At 45.1% G+C, this 23,356-nt stretch overlaps 1 protein-coding gene and 1 long non-coding RNA gene across 3 annotated transcripts; one reads left to right on the top strand and one right to left on the bottom strand.

The window, feature by feature from the left end:
- The first annotated feature begins 7,148 nt into the window (after nucleotides 1–7,148).
- Nucleotides 7,149–12,243, top strand: LOC140430046 (uncharacterized). Of its 2 annotated transcripts, none has more exons than XR_011949297.1 (2): nucleotides 7,149–7,285; nucleotides 11,936–12,243. It is a non-coding gene; the product is annotated as an uncharacterized lncRNA (long non-coding RNA). The 2 variants fall into 2 exon arrangements; XR_011949296.1 differs by lacking the exon at nucleotides 7,149–7,285 and adding an exon at nucleotides 9,145–9,798.
- Nucleotides 12,244–20,187: 7,944 nt separating this feature from the next.
- ctxn3 (cortexin 3) lies at nucleotides 20,188–23,092 on the bottom strand. The gene is made up of 2 exons (XM_072516860.1): nucleotides 21,427–23,092; nucleotides 20,188–21,039 (listed from the first exon to the last, which is right to left on the bottom strand). The coding sequence occupies exon 2, from the start codon at nucleotides 20,987–20,989 to the stop codon at nucleotides 20,702–20,704; it is 288 nt and encodes a 95-aa protein (XP_072372961.1). The 5' UTR covers nucleotides 20,990–21,039; nucleotides 21,427–23,092; the 3' UTR covers nucleotides 20,188–20,701.
- Between the last annotated feature and the right edge of the window lie 264 nt (nucleotides 23,093–23,356).

Raw genomic sequence — 23,356 nt, forward strand, 5'->3', positions numbered from 1 at the left:
GCCAGGCTTGAATTTTGGCTGACGCATTATTCTCAGCCTGATCGTGCTTCGCCACTGGATGGAGAATCCCACCCCAAAGGAAAGCCTTTGGTTTTCCCTATATTGTCAATTCCATTTTATGTTCCCATATTTTACATTGTTCTACTTTAACCTCAGTCAGTATTTCTGTTTGCCGTTGGGAGTTTTGTATTGAATGATTTCACATTTTGGCTGAAATAAGGTTGTGACCTGATTGGCCTTGTTGTACTTGGACATACCATACTCCCTGGCCTTCCTTCCCCCTAGCCCTCCCTCTCCCCAACCTCCCACTCTGGGTTGTGGCCCCGCCCACTCCATGACCCTCCCCTCCGCTGCCGACCCCTCCTCCTGCCGACTCTCCGGTTTATGGATTGCCTCCTGCAAGTCGAAGGTGGTCTTCCTGCTCGCACCACTCACCTCCTGATCTCTCACTCACAATGGGGGAAGCAGCAAGCGGGAGAGGCAGGGAGCAGGAGGTTCGATGAGAGGGAGGGTCAGGGGGAAGGAAGGCCAGGGAGTATGGTATGTGGTGAGCCGGAGGCTGCCAGCAAGCAGGAATGTCAGAGGGTGGGAGGAATGTCGATACCGAAGGTCAGGGAGCGACGGGTTGCTGAACGGGACTGTCAGGGACTGGGTGGGGTTGGGGATGGAGGAGGTGGTGAGGGGGAGGTTCGGTGAGTGAGAGATTCAGCAACGAGCAAGGCAGCAGTGGGTAGGAGGTAAGTAGAAAGAGCATATTTATTTTATATAAGTTATTTAATTTACCAATATAGGAATTTAACAATGTAAAGCATTTCAACTTACAAGGTATAATGCTTTAATATTTTTCTTTTCTGGTAGGAAAGATCCAAGTACAACAAAACTTAACTGCAGCTTTAACTTTGGTTGTAATGGAAAAACCTGATTTGCTTAAAGTTGTTTCACATATGTTGCACTTTTCAGGGATGCAACTGTAACTATAAGTGAGGGCTTACTGTATTATCATAGAATTTACAGTGCAGAAGGAGGCCATTCGGCCCATCGAGTCTGCACCAGCTCGTGGAAAGAGCACCCTATCCAAGGTCAACACCTCCACCCTATCCCCATAATCCAGTAACCCCACCCAACACGAAGGGTAATGTTGGACACTAAGGTCAATTTTATAATGGCCAATCCACCTAACCTGCACATCTTTGGACTGTGGGAGGAAACCGGAGCACCCGGAGGAAACCCACGCACACGCAGGGAGGATGTGCAGACTCCACACAGACAGTGACCCAAGCCGGAATCGAACCTGGGACCCTGGAGCTGTGAAGCAATTGTGCTATCCACAATGCTACCGTGCTGCCGCTAAGAATTTAACTGAAGGAATTTATGGTTTATTGTTGATTGGGTGTTGAAGATGATCCATGTTGGCTTCTTCTTTGATATTCAAACAATGACATCCTTCTGCTCTTTAATTTCTCTTGTAATTTCTCTCCTTTCCAAGAGCCTCCACAGCTCACTGACTAAATGTATCCCGATAAAATAAGAAAATTGCACCCTTGTCTGTACCTTCCCAAATTTGCAGCGCTATTGCTGTGCGCTCAGGTCGGTCTCCCTCCTCTACTTGGTCTGGTTACATTATTTCTAGTGGGATTTCTGATCAGATTCGCTTTTAGTGGGAAAAGTCCTGCTCCACCACATTGATGGCATTAAATCAGGAATCCAGAAATTTCCAGATCCTAGACTCACTGATTTATACAGACTGAATTTTGCAGTTTCAATATAAGAAGATGATTTTCTATTTTTGGAATTTATCTGTTGGCCTTCTTTTAGGTCTATGACTGAATTTAATTAAGTTGATACTCAAATAAAATTAATAGAAATTATTAATTATAATTTAGGTATGCTCCCAATATTTTCCATGCAAAAGCACAAAGGAACAGGAGGAGGGTATTTAGCTCCTCGAGTCTGTTACACATTTCACTAAGATCATGGTTGACTGGTAATCTGACTCAGTTTACCTACTTTGTCCCATTTCCCTTAGTCTTTGAAGAGCAAAAATTCATCTATCTCAGAATAATAATTAATAATTGAGCTAACATCTCACTTTTAAAAATTATTAATTAATTCCCCCTAGCCCAATCAGCCGAAATAGTGGCTGCGATTTTACGCCCGCATTTGCCAGGAGCGTAAACATGGGCACAAAATATCGTGTCACTTGGGAAATGGGAATCTTGCTGGCAAGATTCTCCCGGCCTCTCACTGGTGAGAGTAATGGGGACAGGGACATGCCCAGGCAGTATCCTGGCACAGCCCCTTGCAGTGCCAGCGGGCAGTGCTGGGGTACCTCTGGGGAGCTCCATGGAGAGGTGGAGTTTCCCTTACCTGTTGGGGATGTTTTCCGCGTATGCATAGGAAGGAGTTGCAGTTTCCGCGGAGGTGGTCTCCATGTGCATGTTGGGTGGGTTCCTGTTTTTTCTTTTGGAGATCGGGCTTCCATTTAAAAACAGCGCCCCAATCTCAGGATTCCCAGCTGCCGGATGTTTCTGGTCTGCCTGCCAGCATCACGCCTGCAGGTTTTTTCTGCGGAGTGCTGGATTATCTGGAGAGAAAAGCCAGCTGTGCAAACAGTGAGCTGCCTGCTTATTTTCCTTCCTCAGCCAGAATTCTGTGCAGACAATGGAAAATTTTGCCCAGTTCCTCTCCATTGCCCTTCTCGGTTCTCCTTAATATCTTGAAAATTTCGGTCAAATCAGCCATTAATGTTCCAAATTCCAGGTAATCCTAGATTATGTAATCGCTCCTCATAATTTAGCTTTGGAGTCCAGGTATCATTCAAGCAAATCTATGGGCACGATTTAGCCACCACGTTGCGCACGATGCAGATCCGGGTGTGCCAGATCAATAGCAGGAAAGGCCACAATTCAGATTTGCGCCAGGTGCGAACCATTTTGAAATTCACCCAATCCGCTCCCCATGGCGAGTTCCAGATCTCGCCCCAAAATGGAGACAAAGTAATTTAGCCTAATTTGCATTAATTTGAATCTCATTAGTGAGATTGAAGTTGGATACAGCAGCCACCCAGGAGTCAACCTACTCCCCAGTGAGAAGTCACGTGGGCGTCGTTCAGAACTCCTCGACAAAAACGTGAAGCTGGTGCTTCCGAGAGGAAGTGAGGAGATGAGTAATACTTTCCATTTACTGGCTTGCAGCTCAAGGGTACCAAAGCTGCTGCCCCAGTGCTCAGGGGGCTTAGGGGTGGGGGGCCTTCAGGTGGATTGAGCATATTCAGAGAGGCTGGAGGGGGCTGTAGTGTTGGCTGTTACAAAATTATGTGCCTACGTGGTTATAAATACGAATGTGTCGTGAGGGCTTTTTGTTTTTTTTTGGTACAACGCTGTTTTATTTCAACTTGTTATTTACAGTTCTGTCTTGATACTCTGCACGTGGTGACTCTCTGTGTGTGATGTTAATCAGGTCCTGTCCTTGTCCTGGTCTCCAGATCTACTGGCCACCAGGTGTCGTGTTTCTTCTCTTATACTGTCTCTGTCCTTGTCTATGATTGGTTGTCGTGTTGTGTGTGCTGATTTGTCTGTTGGTGTGTCTATCATGATATGTGTGTTTGAATATCATGACAGGGGCCAGTTCAGGGGTCGAACCTGGGCCAGGAGTGGGGAGGGCTTTGTGTCTGTGAGGCCTTCAACCACCTTTAAAAATTGTGGAGACCCATAACAGGGGAAACCACAATTGCCGACTTTCTGTCCTATCAAACACTTCCAGGACAGAGCCCTGCTGTGGCTTCTCATAAAAGTCTTTTTCATCCCATTTGACTGTGAGCAACCTCTAGCTTCACAGCTGAAGGCTATTTCCAACGAGGAATTAGCCTTCTAGTTGTGAGAACACCTCACACTACTGAACTCTCAAAGAAACAGGTGGCCTGTCTGAGAGGATGATTAATGGACCGGATGTCCAGCAACCTTTGATGCCTGAACAGTGTGCCTGAACTCTAGGAGCATCAACACCATGAAGGCAGCTGCCAAAAATCAAACAGTAAAGAGCAGGGCCAAAGGTTGGATGAATGGAGCACAGCTGAGCACAACCTCCCTAATGTTGCTGGCAGAGGCCTAGGGTTTCCTGATCTAGCTGGGAGTGAGTGTACAGAGCAAGGTTTGCCAGCACAACTAGCTCGCTGGATGATACTCTGAGAGAAGGCGATACAATCATTCTAAGGGTGGGGAAGGCCTGGGGGATTTTAAGGTCCTGGGATGGAAGCCTTAACTGATTGTCGGTCTCTCTCCTTCTCCAATTCCTTCCAGAAACAAAGATGTTTTCTGGTGTAAGTCCCGCAGAAGATTCTCTTGCTGTGCTTGTAGCTGAAGACGGCAGCAATGCCAATGCAGGCTGGAGGTGGCACCACATGTATAGATCCTGAAGACCCAGCTGCCCATCAGTCTGAGGAGGGGGCCAGAAGGGGAGGCCAGCAACGGCCCAAGGTGCACAGGTGTCATTGATCCTTCCATAATCTAACGGGCAGCATATGCCGTAGAAGGCAACGTCTCAGCAGAGAGACAGTGCGGCACCCAGTGGAAGGGGAGGACACTCACTCCCGATTGCCGTGAAGGTCACTGCAGCCCTAAACCGCTATGCCACTAGGTCATTCCAGGGCTCCAGCGGGGACCTGTGTGGCATATCCCAATCTTCATACCACAGTTGCATCCGGGAGGTGCTCTATATGTCGGACGTCCAACTATATCAACTTTGACCTGGACCAGGCCCACTAAGATGCCTGGGCTACAGGTTTTGCCAGCATCGCCGGTCTGCCCCAGATCCAGGGAGCGATCGGGGCATGACAGAGTGCTCTATATTAACTGGAAGGGGTTCCATTCCGTGAGTGTTCAGATCGTGTATGATCACCATCTCAGAATCATGCAGAGGAGGAGGAGGGACATGTGGCCTCATCTGAGGAGGAGGAGGCAGACCAGGAGGGGCTGGAGGATGAGCTCAAGGAGGAGCCGCTGGATGAAGGACGGGTGCGGCGAGGGTCCGACATGCTAGGAGGACCAGGGAGGCTCTCATTGTCTCCAGATTCTCCCAGCACAAGACTGTGTCCATCAATTCAAAAACCGCACCTCTTTCCCATCCCACTGGGGTGGGGATAATAACAAAGGGGAGAGCTTGTGAACAAGCTCAATTGACCCGTGATTATTTTTTACAATATTGCAGGCAGGCTGTCAATTTCAGCACCCACCCAAATACCCTCGCTGTATTTTGTTTGCCCCTCCACCAAAAGCATGCTTGGGGTGGCACAGAAAATACAGTCCTATGTAATTATTCAATTTGTCTACCATTTCCTTATTTTCCTTAACAATACTACTGTTACCAGTTTTCAAGGGGCAGACATTGCTCCTGACCATCCCCTTTTCCAAATATAATTGTAAGGAAAGTGTTGACTTTGATATTCCAAGTTTCTTTTTGTTTTCCCTTTTTGCAGCTTGTTCTATCTGTTTTGCCAAGCTTTGTTGTCTTTGTATCTTTCCCATTCACTCGATCTGTGCTACTTTTTGCATTCTTGTATTTTTTTTCTTTTTGGTTATTGTCTTTAGTCATCCATGGCTGTTTTTTGGCAAGTCGGATTCTTAACTCTTTGGAGTACAAAATGATTCTGTATCACATTACCTCCCAATAATCTTCCATTGTTTTATCCATTAACTGATTTGCCAAGTTTACTGTGAACAGTCTACCAGCATTGCAGTCAACCTTACCTAAGTGTTTAATAATTCTCCCTTTCTATTCTGTTGAACTCAATGATATGATCATTACTAGATAAATGTTCATGCGCTATTACACTGTTAACTAAATGTGACACTTTGCGAAATCTAATTTGGCGTGTTCCCTTGAACACTGTGAAAAATCTGTTAAACTGTGACTTGCACCTCTTCAGCTGACCCCATGGCCAACAAAATCATGGAAACGATTGCAAGTAGACATTTATGGAGAGGTGCATGCAGCCACTAGTAATCAAAGTGTTTTGCTTGTTGATCATCATCTACTTAACAAATGACTGGGAATGGCTACAACAAATTAAACAGGGTGCTGATGGGCAGTCTGGGCGCTGGCATGCCAGAGAGGAAAACATTTGAACAATCCACTCGTATTCGACTTCACACATATAGATCCATTCCACACTCTCTAATGTAAAAGACACGGGCAGAGCTTATTACTGCTCTAAACCTTTGCATGGCACTGACCATTCTTGAGCCACTACCCAACAAGAATGTCAGGTGAATGTGGAAGGAATTACGAAGTGACAAGGTAAAGCAAAAGTGTAGTTTGATTGATGAACACACACAAGGGAACCACAATGTGAACTTGCCGATTGGGTTCACATCATGCAAACAAACTTGCATCATCTCTTTCAGGACCAGAGCAGATCAAAAGTGGACAGCATGATAGCATTATGGATAGCACAATTGCTTCACTGCTCCAGGGTCCCAGGTTCGATTCCCGGCTTGGGTCACTGTCTGTGTGGAGACTGCACGTTCTCCCCGTGTCTGCGTGGGTTTCCTCCGGGTGCTCCGGTTTCCTCCCACAGTCCAAAGATGTGCGGGTTAGGTGGATTGGCCATGCTAAATTGCCCATAGTGTCCAAAATTGCCCTTAGTGTTGGGTGGGGTTACTGGGTTATGGGGATAGGGTGGAGGTGTGGAACTTGGGTGGGGTGCTCTTTCTAAGAGCCGGTGCAGACTCGATGGGCCGAATGGTCTCCTTCTGCACTGTAAATTCTATGAAAGGGTTGCCTGGTCCCAATGCTTATCTATTGGATGACAGCACAAACTGCAACACGAGATGCTTTATAGACAAGTAGACTATATTATTTTTAAGACGCTGCTTATGAGGGCACATTTTTTTTTCCAATGTGTCATGAAACCCATTGGGCTTTGTGTCCTTGGGTGTTGTGGAAATTCTAACATTTAAGGTATAAGATGTTCCAATGCATGATACATTGTTTCATGTCTAGTAACAAGGGCGGGATCCTTTAACAGTGTTTTGTTAGGTCATTAGAACAGTTCAAGCTCCAGTGAACAATCTTCTTGAGGCAGTCAGTTTCGGGGAAGTCAAGAGCAGGGCGAAGAAGCTCCAAGCAGGAAATGGGCAACTGTTTGTCTTTATTTGCTCATGGATGTGGGCATCGCTGGTTGGGCCAGCATTTATTGCCCATCCTGATTGCCCTTGAACTGAGTGGCTTGCTAGGCCATTTCAGAGTGCTTTGCTGTGGACCTGGAGTCACGTGTAAGCCAGACCAGGTAAGGATGGAAGATTTCCTTTCCCAAATAATATCTATTTTTTAAGTTCACACCATGATTTCTATTCTAGAAAATAATTTAGGAGGCATAAAATATTTAAACACAATTGCACATTTTGTAACCAGGTTTGTTCTCATATTTTTACACACAACAAAGTTATTTTAAAATTCTACGGCATTTTTTCAAGATAGTGTATAGACACCTCAATGTCAGACACATTAATATTTTTTTTCTTGAAATATTTTAATTAAAGTTTACATTTAATCTGTACTTAAAAATAGATGAGACGGTAACAGTTTGCATGTTGTTCCTTTTCGATACCCCCTCCAGCCCTCCGCCTTTGCCCTCCCCAACCCCCATCCCCCCTACTTCCCCTCTTCTGCTATTTTTAAGTCTTATCCTCGGCCCTTTCTTTCACCTCAGGTAGTTGTTTGGTGTTTATCTTGTGGCTTTGTGCTGGGCTCTCTAGTCCCCTTGTCGGTCTCTCTCTGGTCTCCCCCTTGGTGTTTCCTCCACCCCACCCCCCCTCCCCCATTCCTGTCTGCTTTCTGTGGTACCGGTGGCTCCCGTGTGTCTCCTTGCCCCTCTCCCTCCCCTCCCCTTTGCTCTATCAATTGTTGGCTTCGAACAGGTCTTGGAACAGGTTGATGAATGGCCCCCATGCATTGTGGAAACCATCTTCAGACCCTCGGATGGTGTACTTGATCTTCTCCAGGTGGAGAAATTCCGATAGGTCTGCCAGCCAATCTGCAGTTGTGGGTGGTGCTGCTGATTGCCAGCCGAGCAGGATTCTCTGGTTGGTAATTAGGGAAGCAAAGGCAAGGAATTCAGCCATCGTCCCCATATGAAGTTCTGGCTGTTCAGATACCCCAAAGACTGCCACTCGTGGGCACGGCTCCATCCTCACCCCCACAACTTTGGACATTGCCTCGAAGAAGGCTGTCCAAAACCCAACAAGTCTGGGGCAGGCCCAGAACATGTGGGCGTGGTTGGCCGGGCCTCCCTGGCACCGTTCACATTTGTCCTCCACCTCCGGGAAGAACCTGCTCATTCGGTTTGTTGTCAGGTGCGCTCTATGCATCACTTTTAGCTGCATGAGGCTTAACCTTGCACAGGAGGAGATGGATTTGGCCCTGTTCAGTGCTTTGCTTCAGAGTCCCCACCCTACTTCCGCCCCTACCTCTTCCTCCCATTTTTCCCTTGTTTTGTCCAGTTCCATTGGGGAGCATGTCCTTTCACAAAGTTGTCCACATATGTCACTGCAGGTCCCCTTTCCCAGACTGTCTGAATCCAGTAACTCCTCCAACATCGTGTCTCTTGGGGTCCTTGGGTACCTTGTTGTCTCTTTTCGAAGAAGGCTTTTGATTTGCTGATGTCGGAGTTCTTGTTCGTCTGGTAGTTCTAGTCTCTCCGTCAGCTCTTCTAGGATTGCCAGCTTGTCCCGTGTAAAAGTCCCTCACCATCAATATCCCCCCATCCTGTGTCCTCTTAAAGGTGGCGTCTAGTATGGCTGGTGGAAACCTGTGGTTGCTACAGATGGGGGCCATGGTGGACACCTCGGTCAGACCGAAGCTGCCTCACCTGGTTCCATGTTCTCAGTGTTGCTTACTACCACTGGGCTAGTTGAGTGTTTTGTTGGTGGGGATGGGAGTGCTGTCATGGCGAGGGCCTGGAAGGTCGTTCTTGTACAGGAGGACTTCTCCAACCTCACCCATTCCGTGTTTGGTTGCTTGACCCATCCCCTCACTCTCTCGTCCACAGTTGCCCTGTGTGCTATTTCAAGTTCAGGAAGGCCAGTTCCTCTCCTCCTCCTCCTCCTCCCCCCCCCCCCCCCCCCCCCCCCCCCCCCATGCTGCTTCTCCTTTTCAGTGTTGTTTTAGGGATTCAGTTTCAAAGAAGTGCAATTCTGCCAGTAAGTAGAGGCTGAAATTCAGACTTAGGAATCCAAGAAGAAAGAATCTCAGAGGGTGAGATTGAAACCCTGTGGGGTAAGTCATTGTTAAAGCTGTCTCAGTAGGAGCAACCTTTAGAGAAAATTCCAAGGTGGGATCTTCTAAGATAAAGCTGGGAATCCCTCGTGAGACAGAGTTTCAATTAGATGTTTTGACTTTGTGTTTACTGATGTCTTGGTGGGTTATTGAGAAAACCATGGACCCTGTGCTGGTTGCAATTTCATTTACTCTGTTGTGTGGTGTGTTCAACCACAGTTTGTCTGTTATTCACGAATACTGTATGCTTACCCTGAATGTTAGAGTATAAAATACTTATTAAACTTGTATTTTCTTGTTCGTTCAAAACTGTGGAATCTTATGGTTTTATTCCAAAAGCAGGTGTCTTAATTCTCAACCTTTATCTACTTTAAACAAAACGATCTTGGTCCCTCTACATAGAGATCTCCCTCTACATCCCAGGGTTTGGCCGAGGATCGTAATAACTGTGCGACTACGATTCTGATCATCCACCTTGTACAGCTGATCACACAAAACCTCAAGTTTCTAGATCTCAGCGCCATGGTCAGTGACCTTAATACTTCAAAGACTATTTATATATTTACAGAAAACTAACACTGTGAACTATAATAAATTACTCATTGTAGATAGGTTTATTGTTCATGACAAGTCTAAAACAAGGGGGTGGGATTCTCCATTCCTGCAGCTAAGTGTCAGCTCGAAATGAGAATCCACGGGAGGTTTATGCAAAGAAAATCAGCGTAAACCCCTCACTGATTCCAGTACTGGTGAGGGGCTAGCACCGCTGCCGACCAAAACTCCTACCTCCCGCGGCTAAAAGGGCCGGAGAATGGCCGGGTTCCAGGCCGGGCATGCGCACAGCTGACGACCTGCAGCGGTCGCGCTGTATAACATGGCGCTAACCATGCACGGACCAAACCGCCCCCAGCAGTCCTCCTAGCCTTCGGCATGGATCCCGGTGTGGCGGCGCTGGACACAGTCCGCAGCTGGCACGCTAGGTTCACGATTGCTGTGAGCACACGTGTTCCACGCCATCGGGGGCTTGGCTCATCGGGGGCCGTGCATCGCGAGTGGGCCAGCTGTTGAGGCACCAACGGCATTGCGACTGCGCGTGGCACCATAATGCCGGCTTGGAGGAGCGGAGAATCGCAAACTGATGTCAAACCAGCGCCTGCCCGATTCCAGCATCGGAATCGATTCTCCGCCCGATCGCCGATTATGATTTCGGTGTCGGGCAATGGAGAATCCTGCCCGATGCACAGTAGTATTCAGTTGTTCAGTGTTTGGTTATGTATGTCTGATGACACTCCTCTGTTCTGTGTGCTGTTAGTCAAGCCTGGATGATGATACTGAGAAAGAGAAACTAAACCCAAAGCAAGCAGCTGGAAGCGTGGGACCAGACATTTTAAATACTGTGTGAATAAAACTCCTGTTACACATATAGAACATGGTGTGTCATTTCTGCATATGTTTTGGAGCAAAAAACACAATACCGAGCCAAGGAAAACAACCCCGTCAAGCACCTTCAGAATAGGATTAGGTTCTGCAGATCTTCACTGTCTATCTCTTATGGATTCCCCTTAATCTGTACGCTATCAGTCACACAAGCCCAGTTTTGAACCTCCACCTATAAGGTGTGACTGAAGTCTGGAGCTAACTGTCCAGATACTTCTCTTGCTCCCATATGTGTTTGAGTATCTCCAACTCACACTCCAGATCAATTACTCTTGAGTCAAAGAGATTCAAGACAGAGGAATTGACTGCTGATGTGTCCCCTCAAGACATCTCATTTCCACAATAAAGATAGCTTACATAGACAACATGCTCCTATAAAAGATAGCTTCCTGAGGCAAACCTCCTCATGATTTGAAACTTAACCTTATGTATATAGGGCACGCACAGCTATCTTTCATTATAAACTTGCTGCTGGATAGCATACAAAAATTTCACTTGGGCTAGCTCTGATTTATCTTCCGAAGATGCATTGTATTAGACACGCAGGCCATTTTTCCGAACATAAACTACAATATAGGTTTTGCTCAACACTGGTGAAAATCTAAACCCGGAGGCAACTTCCAAAGAATTGAGTAAACAAATCAGGCTGACAAGTCTCTTTAAATTCCTCTGACTGAACCTGAAAGAAAATCCTTTTTAGAAAGAAATATGCCAGATTGTTACTCGTGCAGTATATAAGAAAGTAAATTACCACCATGATTTAAGAGATTATGGTAACTTAGAAAAGTGATTGGTGGTAAATGCATGCTTTTCTGGCTGGAAAGAAGTATCCAGTGGTGTTTCTCACGGATCAGTTTTGGAATATTTATTTTCTTGTTACATATGAATGACTTGAACTTGAATAAAGGGAGCACAATTTTGAAGTTTACCAATAATGCAAAACTAGGCAAAATGCTAAGTAATGCAACAGGTAGTAGCAGAATTCAAGAGGGTGCACATAGACTGAAGAAATAGGCAGGCACATGACAGATACAATTTAATGTAAATAAGTGTGATGTGATGCACTTTGGTAAGAGCAACATGGAGAGTCGGTATAATCTAGCTGATTTTCTGCTCAGGGAAGTGCAAGAGTAGAGGGACACACCCTCATAAATCTCTGAAGGTGGCGAGACAAGTTGATAATTCAGTTCAGCAAGTGTTTAATTCACTGCCATTTCTCTTCCAGGAATGCCTACCTTGAAGATGTACTGGTCTTCTTTCCAACGGGATTTACGGTTTGTCATGATATGCTTAAACAGTTATGTAAATATTAACAGATACGACCTCCAACCAGCAGGTGGCAGTAAAGAACAACAATGTGACACTGTTACCTCGGGGAATCTGGAGATAGTCGTCTAGTGGATAGTCACATTTGCAATAGCTCTTAGATAATTTTATAATCGTGATTTAATAGTTAGTGGTTTTAGTAGTTTTGATATTGTTATCTGACCCACGTTATTGTTAATCAATAAACATTCAACTAGTCACAAACTAGACATTCTCCAGTGCACTAATTCCGTCCGGCCAAGCACCAGAACGTAACATGGTACCAGAATTTGCGATCTGAAGATCATAAAGACCGAAGACCACGGTAACAAAGAGAGAATTTATTTTTTTACTCACCACAAAGAGCTTTGACAGAATATAGTTCAATGCACTACTCGTCATCGAAGTCAATGATGAAAGGTTTGAAGACACCACACCAGCTTCGAGTCACTGGTAATGTAGATGCAAATTGGCGCGCTTTTAAACAGAAATTTGCATTCTACGTGGCAGCTCTAGGTCTTCTGGCATAGCCTGATGAACGGAGGATAGCATTGCTGCTCACCGTAGCAGGTCCACAGGCGACAGAAATCTTTGATACCTTCACGATTGATAGCGAAGCTGATAAGAATAACTTTGACAAATTCTAAAAAAACATTTGATCAACACTGTTCACCTAAAAAGAACGAAACGTTTGAATGGTACATTTTTCAAATGCGCACACAACAGGCAGGCGAATCGTTCAACAGCTTCCTAACAGACTTGAGGTTAAAGGCTCAAACATGTAAATTTGCAACTTTGCAAGTGTCCATGATCCGAGATCAGATTGTGTTCGGTATTAGCAATGACAAAGTTTGTGAATAATTGTTGAGGGAGAATGAATTCCAGCTTGACGATGCCTTTAAAATTTGCTAGCCAGCGAGCTAGTTGCGCAGCAGATTTGTACCTTAAACTTAAAAATTTTGGCATGAAAATCAGAGATGCAGCCGATGTCATCGATGTGACACACACAAAACCAAAAAGTGGGTTTAACAGCTAAGGCCATTTTAAATGCATATCTGATACCATCATTCTTTGCAAACGATGCAGCATCAAGCATTTGCAAAGGCAATGTCCTGCATTCGAAAAAGTGTGTGCTAAATGCAAAGGCAAGAATCATTCAACTAGTCATGAACTTGACATTCTCTAGTGAACTAAGCCCGTCCGGCCAAGCACCAGAACGTAACATGTTTGTCTCTCTCTTACCTTGTTCATGTTCATTGCTTTCCATTTCCCTTTTGGTGTTTCACAGTGTGTTGCTTCCAGAGCCACATTTCCTTCCTCAGCGAGTGTCTCCCTCTCCAACTCACATCACATGGATTCCATCTGAAGTTCCATCTGTCATGTTTTGAATGTACCAAGGATTACAGGTATCTCCAGGATACACAATGCCCCTTGGACTCCTGTCTTCACCGCTTCCTGAGATCCACACTCAGTACCATGCCGCTATATGTACACACTTGACCTTTCACTCCAGCAGCACCGACTCACCCTCTCTCAAAGCTGTTCTTGTCTCCAGTTCCATTTTATTCTTTGTCTCATTCGACACCTTAACAAGAACCTTTTTCTCTTCCTTTCAGGTGTTAAGCTCCAATGACTTACTGACACCAACGTCTAACTGGAACCCTCTGCATCGTCTCGTCCCTTTGAACCCATTCTTTCTTCTATTTCCATCCCTTGCCATGCATTCACTATACTTTTCAACCTGCCTCCTCCGATGCTGAACGTTCTGTACTCAGCAAAGGACTTTGTTTCATCCCCTTGCGTCCTCACCTCAATGAATTTCACTCAGCATAATGCTGAACTCATCTTCCGTTGCCTCTGTCTCTGTGCTCACTTCTTTGGGCAGGACTCCTCTTCCTGTTCAGTGGATCCTTTCACCCACCACCAGTATTCTCCCTCTATGTGGATACACCCTCTGGCCTCTTGCTAGCTCTTGACCTTTGCATTGAAAACGGTCGCCGTGACACCGGTCATCTCAATTTTTCTCCCCATCTCACCCACGCCAACCTGTCTCCCTCTGAACCTGCTGCACTGTTCTCTTAGGTCTCCACCCCTGACTTTGTGATCAAATCTGCTGGTATTGTCTGGTGCACTGACCTCTACTTCAGAAAGTGCCAACTCTCTGACAGTTACTCCTACCTCATGGATCATGACTCCACCACCTAACATCAAGTCATTGTTTCAAGGACTGTCACTGACCTCATCGCCTCTGGAGATCTTCCCTTCCCAGCTTCCAACCTCAGAGTCTCCCAAGCCCATACAGTCCACTTCTAGCTCCTTCCAAAAACCACATCAGTGAATGCCCTGGTGGACCCAGAATATCAGCCTGTTCCTTTTCCACCTTTTGACGTGACTCCACCTCTCTCCCCTTGCCCATTCTCTTTCCACCTACATTTCTGATTCATCTCATGTTCTACATCACATCGACAATTTTAACTTCCCTGACGCTAATCGCCTCCTCTTCACTATGGATGAAATCCCTCTCCACCTCCATTCCCACCAGGAGGATCTGAGCATTCTCCACTTCTTCCTTGACTGGAGGCCCAAACAATCCCCATCCACCATCACTCTCCTCTACCAGGCTGAACTGGTTCTCTGTCATCAATTATTTTCTCCCTTCCAAATTCGACCCTCTTGCACCTTCACATCGTCCATCTCTGGTACTTCCTTCCCTTCCTTAACCTCTCTGTCTCCATTTCCAGAGATAGATTCATCACCAATATTCATGACAAGCCCACTGACTCCCACAGTTTCCTGGACTACAGACACCCCTCGCACCTCTGCTCCCTGTAAGAACTCCATCCCATTGTTTCTCCACTTCTGTCATGCCTGGTCCAATGATGCCACATTGGGGCTGGTTTAGCTCACTGGGCTAATCGCTGGCTTTTAAAGTAGACCAAGGCAGGCCAGCAGCACGGTTCAATTCCCGTACCAGCCTCCCCGAACAGGGGCCGGAATGTGGCGACTAGGGGCTTTTCACAGTAACTTCATTGAAGCCTACTCGTGACAATAAGCGATTTTCATTTCATTTTGAAAATGGCACTTCTGTCATGGCTACTTTTTTCTTCAACCAGGGGTGCCTTCCCACTATGGTTGACAAGGCACTCAACTGGGTTCGACCCAATTCCTGCACCTCTGCCCTCACCCATTCTCTTCCCTGTCGGAACCATGACAGAGTCCCCCTTGTCCTCACTTTTCACTCCACCAGCCTCTGCATTCAAAAGATAATCCTTCGCCATTTCTGCCCACTCCAGTATGATGCCACCATGAATCACATCTTCCCCACACCCCTCACTTCCCCTCACCGCCGACATTCTGTCAGGACCGTTCCCTCCATAATGCCCTGATCCACTCCACCATCAAGCCCAACTCCTCATCGCCTCCCCATGGCACCTTCCCCTGTAATCATAGAAGGTGCAACACCTGTCCCTTTGCCTCCTCCCACCTCACCATTCAAGGCTTCAAGCACTCCTTTCAGATGAAGCAACATTTCACATGCACCTCCTTCAATTTGGTCTACTGTATTCCCTGCTCCCGATGCAGTCTCTTCTACATTGAGGAAGCTAAACACAGACTGGGTGACCGCTTTGCGGAACACCTTCGCTCAGCCCACAAGCATTACCCCAACCTTCCTGTCATTTACCATTTGAACTCAGCATCTTGCTCTCATGCCCAGATGTCCATCCTTGGCCTTCTGCAATGCTTTAGTGGAGCCCAACACAAACCGAAGGAGCATCATCTCATATATCAAATTAGGTATGTTATGGCCCTCAGGACTCTATTAGGTTCAATAACTTTAGACTGTGACCATTTTAATCATTTTTATATCCCAAACATTTTTTGTCCCAATGCTAAACCCTCCCTTCCCCTCCCCATTGGACCATCTGTCACTTGATCTTCAGTTTTTCTAATCTTTGTTGTAATCTCTCCTAACTCCGACTAATCACTGACTTTCTACTCTGTTCCAACTATTCCACCCCCTCTTCTACAGCATATAGTAACATTTCTCCCTCTCCTCAGCTCTGAAGAAGTCATGGACTTGAAACATTAACTGTGGTTTCTCTTGCTATGGATGCTGCCAGACCTGTTGAGTATTTCCAGCATTCTCTGTTCTTGTTTCAGATTCCAGCAACCACAGTATTTTGATTTTATTGTATTAAGAACGCATGGGCTATTTGTTTTTTTAAATAGGGGCATTGAATACAAAACAAGGAAGCTGTGCTAAACCCAAACCACTGGCTAGGCCTCAGCTGGAGTATTGTGTACAATTCTAGTCTCCATACTTTAGGATGGATGTCAAGACTTTGGACAGGGTACAGAACAGGTATGCTGGGATGGTACCAGGAATGAGGGACTTTACTCATTTGGAGCAATTTGAGAAGCTGGGATTGTTCTTCGACAAGGTTCAAGGAAGACCTATTACAGCAATTCAAAAATATGAAAGGTTTTGATCAAGAAAATAGGGTCAGACTATGAGGAGCTATCTTTTATAGGTGCAAGTGGGCCAATAACCAGAGGACATAGATTTAAAATAATTGACAAATTTAGCAGAGAGGAAATGAGCTGATTGTTTCACACAGAAGACTGTTAACCATTGGAAAAGATGGTGGAAGAAGATTCAACAGGAACTTTCAAACGGCAATTTGACATGTAAAGAGAAGAAGTTTGCAGAATTATAAGGAAGTCTCTGGAGTGTGGGAGTAAAATGGACAGCTCCTTCAAACAGCCAGCACAGGCATGATGGGCTGCGTAGTCTTCTATGTTGTCAGGTTCAATGATTCTAAACAGACTAAAATGTTTGTGCTCTACAGCAAGGCAAGCTGAATGGCTAACATGCAAGATTTGTGTGTTACTGTGCACATATTCATAATTAATTTTGAATAGCAGGTATATACTTTGAAGGTTGGCAAGTCAGTTAAGGTTCATTGGCTGATGCTGGTATTTACAATCTATAAACACAAAGATGATCATACTCCAGTATGATGGACACAATAAAGATACAGTTTAAAAATTAATTCTTGAGATGTGGCTATCACCAACAAGTCCTGCAGTTACTGTTCATTTCTAATTATCCTTATAAGGCGGGTTTTCTCCTTGAATCACTGCGCCATGTGTAACAGTTTTATACAATAGATTAGAATTGATTGTCGGTGCAGACTCGATGGACCAAAAGGCCTTTTCTGCACTATATTTTTCTGTGATTCTGACTAGCTTGCTAGGGAACTTCAGAGAATGGCTAAGAGTGTCTGAGCAGTTAAGGGACTGGGATCATATCTAGGCCAGACCAAGGAAAACAGATAATATAATAATTGCTTATTGCCACAAGTAGGCTTCAATGAAGTTACTGTGAATAGCCCCAAGATGTTTCCTTTCCTGCAGGACATTAATGGACCAATTGAATTTTATAACAACTCAATTGTTGTAAAAAAACACTTTGTGGTCATTTTTAGTATTCCAACTTTTTCCATTCCAGATTCCCAAATCAGCACAGAGTGATTTGAACTTAAATTCTCTGGATTAGTATTCGATTAATATAGCCACTGTAATACACACCCTCCAGAAGTGTGTGGTTTGGGCAAATGATCACAATTCCAACTCATAACAGATGTTGGTTACATTATTTTCATATCTGTCTCAAAGCATTTTTAACTTAATTGACTTTTCTGATAGAAGAGGTGTTCTTTTCTCAACCCACCCTGTTGATATTACGGGAAGGACTGTTGTGGTACATGATCTCAGAACAACTTTGCAATCTAGATGTCACCATGTCAAAATACTTTCGCCTCTTCAAAAACATACAATGAAAATAAACCAGGCATGGTTTGAGAGGGTCATCTAATGATGAGAGGCTGATGATGAGGCCTATTTTGGGGGGAATTTAGAAGAAAGAGAGGAGATTTCAGGGAGACATGCAAGATTATGAAGGAGTTTGACAGGGTAGATACTGAGAGGTTGTTTCTCCTGGCTGAAGAATCTAAAGCCAAAGGGAACAGTGTAAGGATAAGATGTCCATCATTTAGGACTGAGATGAGGCCAAATTTCTTCAGTTTGAGGGATTTTAATCTTTGTCTACCCCAGAGAGTTGTGGATGCTCCAATGTTGAGAATATGTAAGGCTGAGATGGTCAGATTTTTAATCTCTAGGTGAATTGAGGGATATGGAGAGAGGACTGGCAGAAAATCAATTATGATAGTATTGAGGAGCAGACTGGAGGGGTTTCATGGTCTTCATAGAATCATCAAATTTCCAGTGCAGAAGGAGGCCATTCGGCCCATTGCGTCCACACCGGCTGTTGGAAAGAACACCCTGCACCTCCACCCTATCCCCATAACCCAGTAACCCCACCTAACGTTTTGGAAACTAAGGGACAATTCAGCATAGCCAATCCACCTAACGAGCACATCTTTGGACTGTGGGAGGAATCCGGAGCACCCGGAGGAAATCCACGCAGACACGGGGAGAAAGTGCAAACTCCACACACACAGTCACCCAAGCCTGGAATTGAACCAGAGGGTCCCTAGAGTCATGATGGAATCACGGGCAGAGTCAAAAGTTCAAAATGCCATTGCGGGAATTACATCAAACTGTATATGCTACCTGCTGCACCAGAGAGAGCTGGAGTAATGGTCAACTCCTTCTCTGATGGCACCACGATAACATTAACGATAGAAATTCCTTTGGTTGCACAAAGTATCTCTGGAGATAACTTTTTATCTGCCCTTGATAATTTTAGGCAATTTAAAAGTCGCAGGAAGTCCTGAACAAACGAAAAGAAATTTGCTCAATATGTTCACCCCTTTCATAGAGCATTGACATTTATCCTATTGTGGACAGTTTGCCTTGTTTGAATGAAAGGACAGAAAATCAGACAACCCATGGCTCTGGCATTTCCTGACCAGTGTCCTTTGGAAGTACCCCTGCCCTTTAAGGTGTTCCGCTCGGGGAATCGGTCCTTGTATCTGGAAGCAAGTTATCTGTAGTAATTGTTCTTATCACCTGGGTAGATTTTCTCTCTCCATTATGCAACACACTAGCTTGGTCCTAAGCAACCAAAGACAGGAAACTCACCTTTTGTTCCATCAACTATTTATAACTTGAATAGCAATAGCTCGAAGGACTGCAGAGCATTTGAGATTTCTCTCAGCCTAGTGCAAATTCGTAAAACAATTTGACAGTTTAATCACTTAGCTGTTGTGGTGTATTTTCATCCATTAACAGAAAAATAGCGGCAAACTCTTTTCACCCAGCCATTTACAGAAACCAATTACAATTTGCCCATTTGTGCTAGCTAATATTTTAGATGAAAAAGATTCAGTTTCTCATGAATTGAAACTGAAAAGATCCGGGGCCCGTCAACAAAAACCTCTCCGCCAGATGAAATTGCTTGTGTGGGTAAGTGCATTTTCCTCATCACAGCAGAAAAACACGCTGTACCCTATTATTTTACAGTATTGCTATTCACTATGCCACATGTGAGAAGCTCCCACATCACAAGACCTGCTCTTTGTCTTGCAAAGGCTCAAATCTGCTGTTGCTAGTTATCCAGTTGTTAAGTGGAAATCATCTTTCTTGTAGTGGGGAAGAGGGTGGTGGTGATGGGGGAAGGGCGGGGGGGGGGGGGGGGGAGGGGGGCGCAGGCAGCCTCTCCAGGGCTCAGAGTGACTCCAAGGTCACATTCAGGATGATGAAAATACAGAGCTAAGTCACCCAATGTGGTAGGTTTAATAATTCAGTACCTGAATCAATTGCACTCACAGGACCCGGCGACATCACCGGTGGTTGACTAACCAGTCTGCAAACCGACAAAGCCTGCAGATATTGCTCTACCCATTTGGCTATAGACAACTCAAAAGCCAATGTCTTCATTGATTGCATGATCTTGGTTTTGGCTGGCTAAATGCCCATCGATGCCACTTCATAACCTGCATGGTACCTAAACAAAGTCTTTGCCAACTTGATCTGTCTGGATTTAGCTAATGAGATCTGTGTGTAATTCTCAGCATATAATTTCGAGCGCTCTATAACGGATGGTGGGTTTATACCGCTGTCAGCTCCAACGGGATCAAAAGAGGAAGAAAAGGTGATCCATTAAGGATTGAAATTCAAGATTTGAAGGTCAGAATCACGGACACAGAATCTAAATGCTATGTGCGATCGATTTGGGTTTTTTATTTTATCTCTATTGATTCATAGAAAGACACACGGCTGTCACGCTGAAATAGCATCGTTCTTCCTCTCCATTAAGTGGTGCAGAAAGAGGTCAAATCTAAAGCTGATCACAAACTCAAGTCCAACACCACGAATGCTAAAGAAGTCTAACGCTCTTTCTACAGGTGAATTATATCAAATGGTGCTGAGTACGCTGTTGCGCAAAACTACCAAACAAATGCTTATCTACAACGCGCAGAAGTCTTTAGTGAGGAGGCCATAGAATTGAATTCCTGCAATTGTATTTCATTCGCTAGTTATGGACACTCATTCAGTTCTGCTGTGCCAACTGGCATGCGGGAGATTTTACAATTGCAGAAGGTGCTGGCAACATTGTTTTTAGAACTCAAACATTACGGCTTGACAATGTATCCATCTTGTCAAAGAATGAATCGTGTCAGGGAACTGCAGATTCCCGCGTTCTCTGCACGCTCTACATTCAGGCCAATACATAGTCGAACTGCCCTTTCTCCAATCCGTCCAGCCCGTCTGCCCACGTTGAGGTGGGCATGCTCCTGTACGGATCCAGAAGGATCCTGAAACACCTGACAATGAGGATTCCCAAGAAGATAAATAGGCAGATAACAAAGGCGAAGGTAGTTTTCTGTTCCAGAGTCATGCCCTCGTGGACTGCACCTCCTGCCGGCAGCAGAGTGGAAGTGACTGTTTCACCGTCCATTTTCCAGGAAAGTTGACGTGAAAAATTCCAGAATGTTCTCTTTCTCATGGTCGGTTCTTTGAGCCCATAGTGAAAATATCTTGGTCGAAGCCCTTGATCTGTAAAGAATAATTGGTTAATGTTTGGAAGCTAGGTATGTCGTCAAAAACAGGTTCCGCGTGTGGAGTACCTCTGTACATTAAACAATAGATCAGCACGATATAACTGGGTTATACCCTTTGCCAATCAGCAAGTATGCCAGGATTAGATGTCTCTTTAATCCAATTTGGTCACGATAACCCCAGAAAACTAGCAAATGTGACTTATTGGACCCATCAAAAACAGGTATGGACAAATATACAGCAATGCTTTTTTAAAGATATAACACATTAATAACAGAATAAAGGTACAAAATGTGACATTACATTATTTACTTTTAAGAAATATGTACCATGCATCAAAATTAAATGGTTGTCAATACTTTGCAAAATACTTCTGCTCATTACCGATGAGAAGTGGTCCTCTGTTTCTATCGCTCTCCTGTTGATATCTCCCCTGATAGCACTGGCGGTCTGATCCCACACCCTCAGAAAGACCACAGACGATTCTCACTCAAGACTAAATACCCGACAAGGCAATGTAATTGGCATCTCAGAGAGAAACGTCATACATCCATTGATCCTTCTTAAAACGGAAGAGATTTGAGAATGTAACAGAAAATGCTGACGTTTTAAGGCACCGTTCTGTTTCTTCACTCACCCACTAGAAATAGTGAGCTCAGAGGCAAGATTGCAACAGTTTTCTTTCCTGTCTTGGCTGAATCTTTCCTGGGCACCAGCCAATAATAACACGCGGATGTACAAAGCACGCACCCACGGATTGTCAAAGTGGGCAGTTTCCAAATCACGCTTTCTTCCAAACCTTTTCCTCTACACCCGAAATTCCCATTTTGGAATCTTTGGGGAGTAAAATCAGACTGAACACCAATTCCAGAGTGCAGCAATAAATTTAGTGGGTTACTAATCCTCAGAGGAGTGTTTATAAACGTCTGTCAGATGGAACATAACATGTTCCCTGATATGTGAAGGATCTCCGAATGTTTAGCAGCACATTTTCACGGTGCTGAGAGATTGCGAGAGGACAGAAATCATTCGGTTGGGTTGAAGCATCAGAGCTCAGCAACCATTCCGGGTTGCACCCTGTCACTGCTGGTGGAAAGAAAATACTGTAGCACTTTGTGCGATGTGAGCTCGATATTCCGAGCAAGCTGCCGGCTGAGCGATGAGTGGGATCCACGGAATCCACAAACTAGGCGCCCATTGCAATGACCGGGTTAGGAGAGCAGGATGAGTTCACCGCGTTGCTGGGTGAAACTGAACAATAAACACATTCTTGCAATACAAACGCCGTACATTCTTGCCAGCCAGATATGTTTTAAATGCATCAATCAGCCTGGGGTCCAGGATCACTGCAGGTGCGGGCGGCGAAGGATGGGAATATCCAATCCCGGTTTACAATTTGAAAACAATAAATATATCCAACTTCATACTTTTATGACAAGAGAAACGATTCTGCAACAGATTGCAGCGGGTCTTGTGCCGGGTTCACCGCCCCCACATCTATTTGTAAATACCTTGGATTGCTCAAGACAAACACCATCCATTCTCCCATCTCTGCTGAGAGCTCCAATAAATTGCAGCAAAAACAGTCAGGTTTAAATGACGGTCGGTTTTTATTGAAAGGTGTGGTAGACACGGGCGATCCTCATACTAAAGGGAGAAGCTCCTTTCTCATCGATGTTTTGCAGCGAGAATCTCGATAATGCACAGATTCATTATTATTCGCTTCCAGCGATTTCTGATTAAAAAGCACACTCAGCAACGGGGACGATCTGAAATAATCATTCCGGGTAAAGCTACCGATGGGGGGAAAGCTTCAAAACAATCATTATTATTTCAAATCCGCCTGTCGCTGACACACAGGGGGCAACGCCTGTCTATCAGCAAGACTGCCTTATTTGCAGCCACAGTGTGCTGTCATTCAGTTTACATTTCCAAAGCACCTTTCACATTGATTTCACTTGGGGGACTTGGAAGAAATATGTCCGGCGCGGGCTGTCAATTGGCAGAAACAAATCTTGCAAGCTCAAAACGTGGTGAGCTAAAAGCTTCAGCTTCAGCAACAACTTCAGTTTCAATGTGCCTAGACTTGGAGTGTTACTGGAACAAATCTTACACCAAGTCACATAAAGAGAGGTCAGGAGAGGTGACCTGCAGGGAAAACGAGTTTTAAAGAGTGGCTCGGAGGAATGAAGGCGGGGCTGGGGGGGGGGGGAGAGAGAGATTAGAGGGGGAAATTCCAGAGTTTAGCCACAGAGAAAATGCTGGAAAATCTCAGCAGATCTGGCAGCATCTGTATGGAGAGGAAAGAGCTAAC

The sequence above is a fragment of the Scyliorhinus torazame genome, chromosome 9, assembly GCF_047496885.1.
Source record: "Scyliorhinus torazame isolate Kashiwa2021f chromosome 9, sScyTor2.1, whole genome shotgun sequence".
Taxonomy (NCBI): Eukaryota; Metazoa; Chordata; class Chondrichthyes; order Carcharhiniformes; family Scyliorhinidae; genus Scyliorhinus; species Scyliorhinus torazame.

What these genes read in the sequence shown, in the direction of transcription:
- ctxn3 (XM_072516860.1), bottom strand. Translation starts at nt 20,989, where the DNA reads ATGAGAAAGAGAACATTCTGGAATTTTTCACGTCAACTTTCCTGGAAA.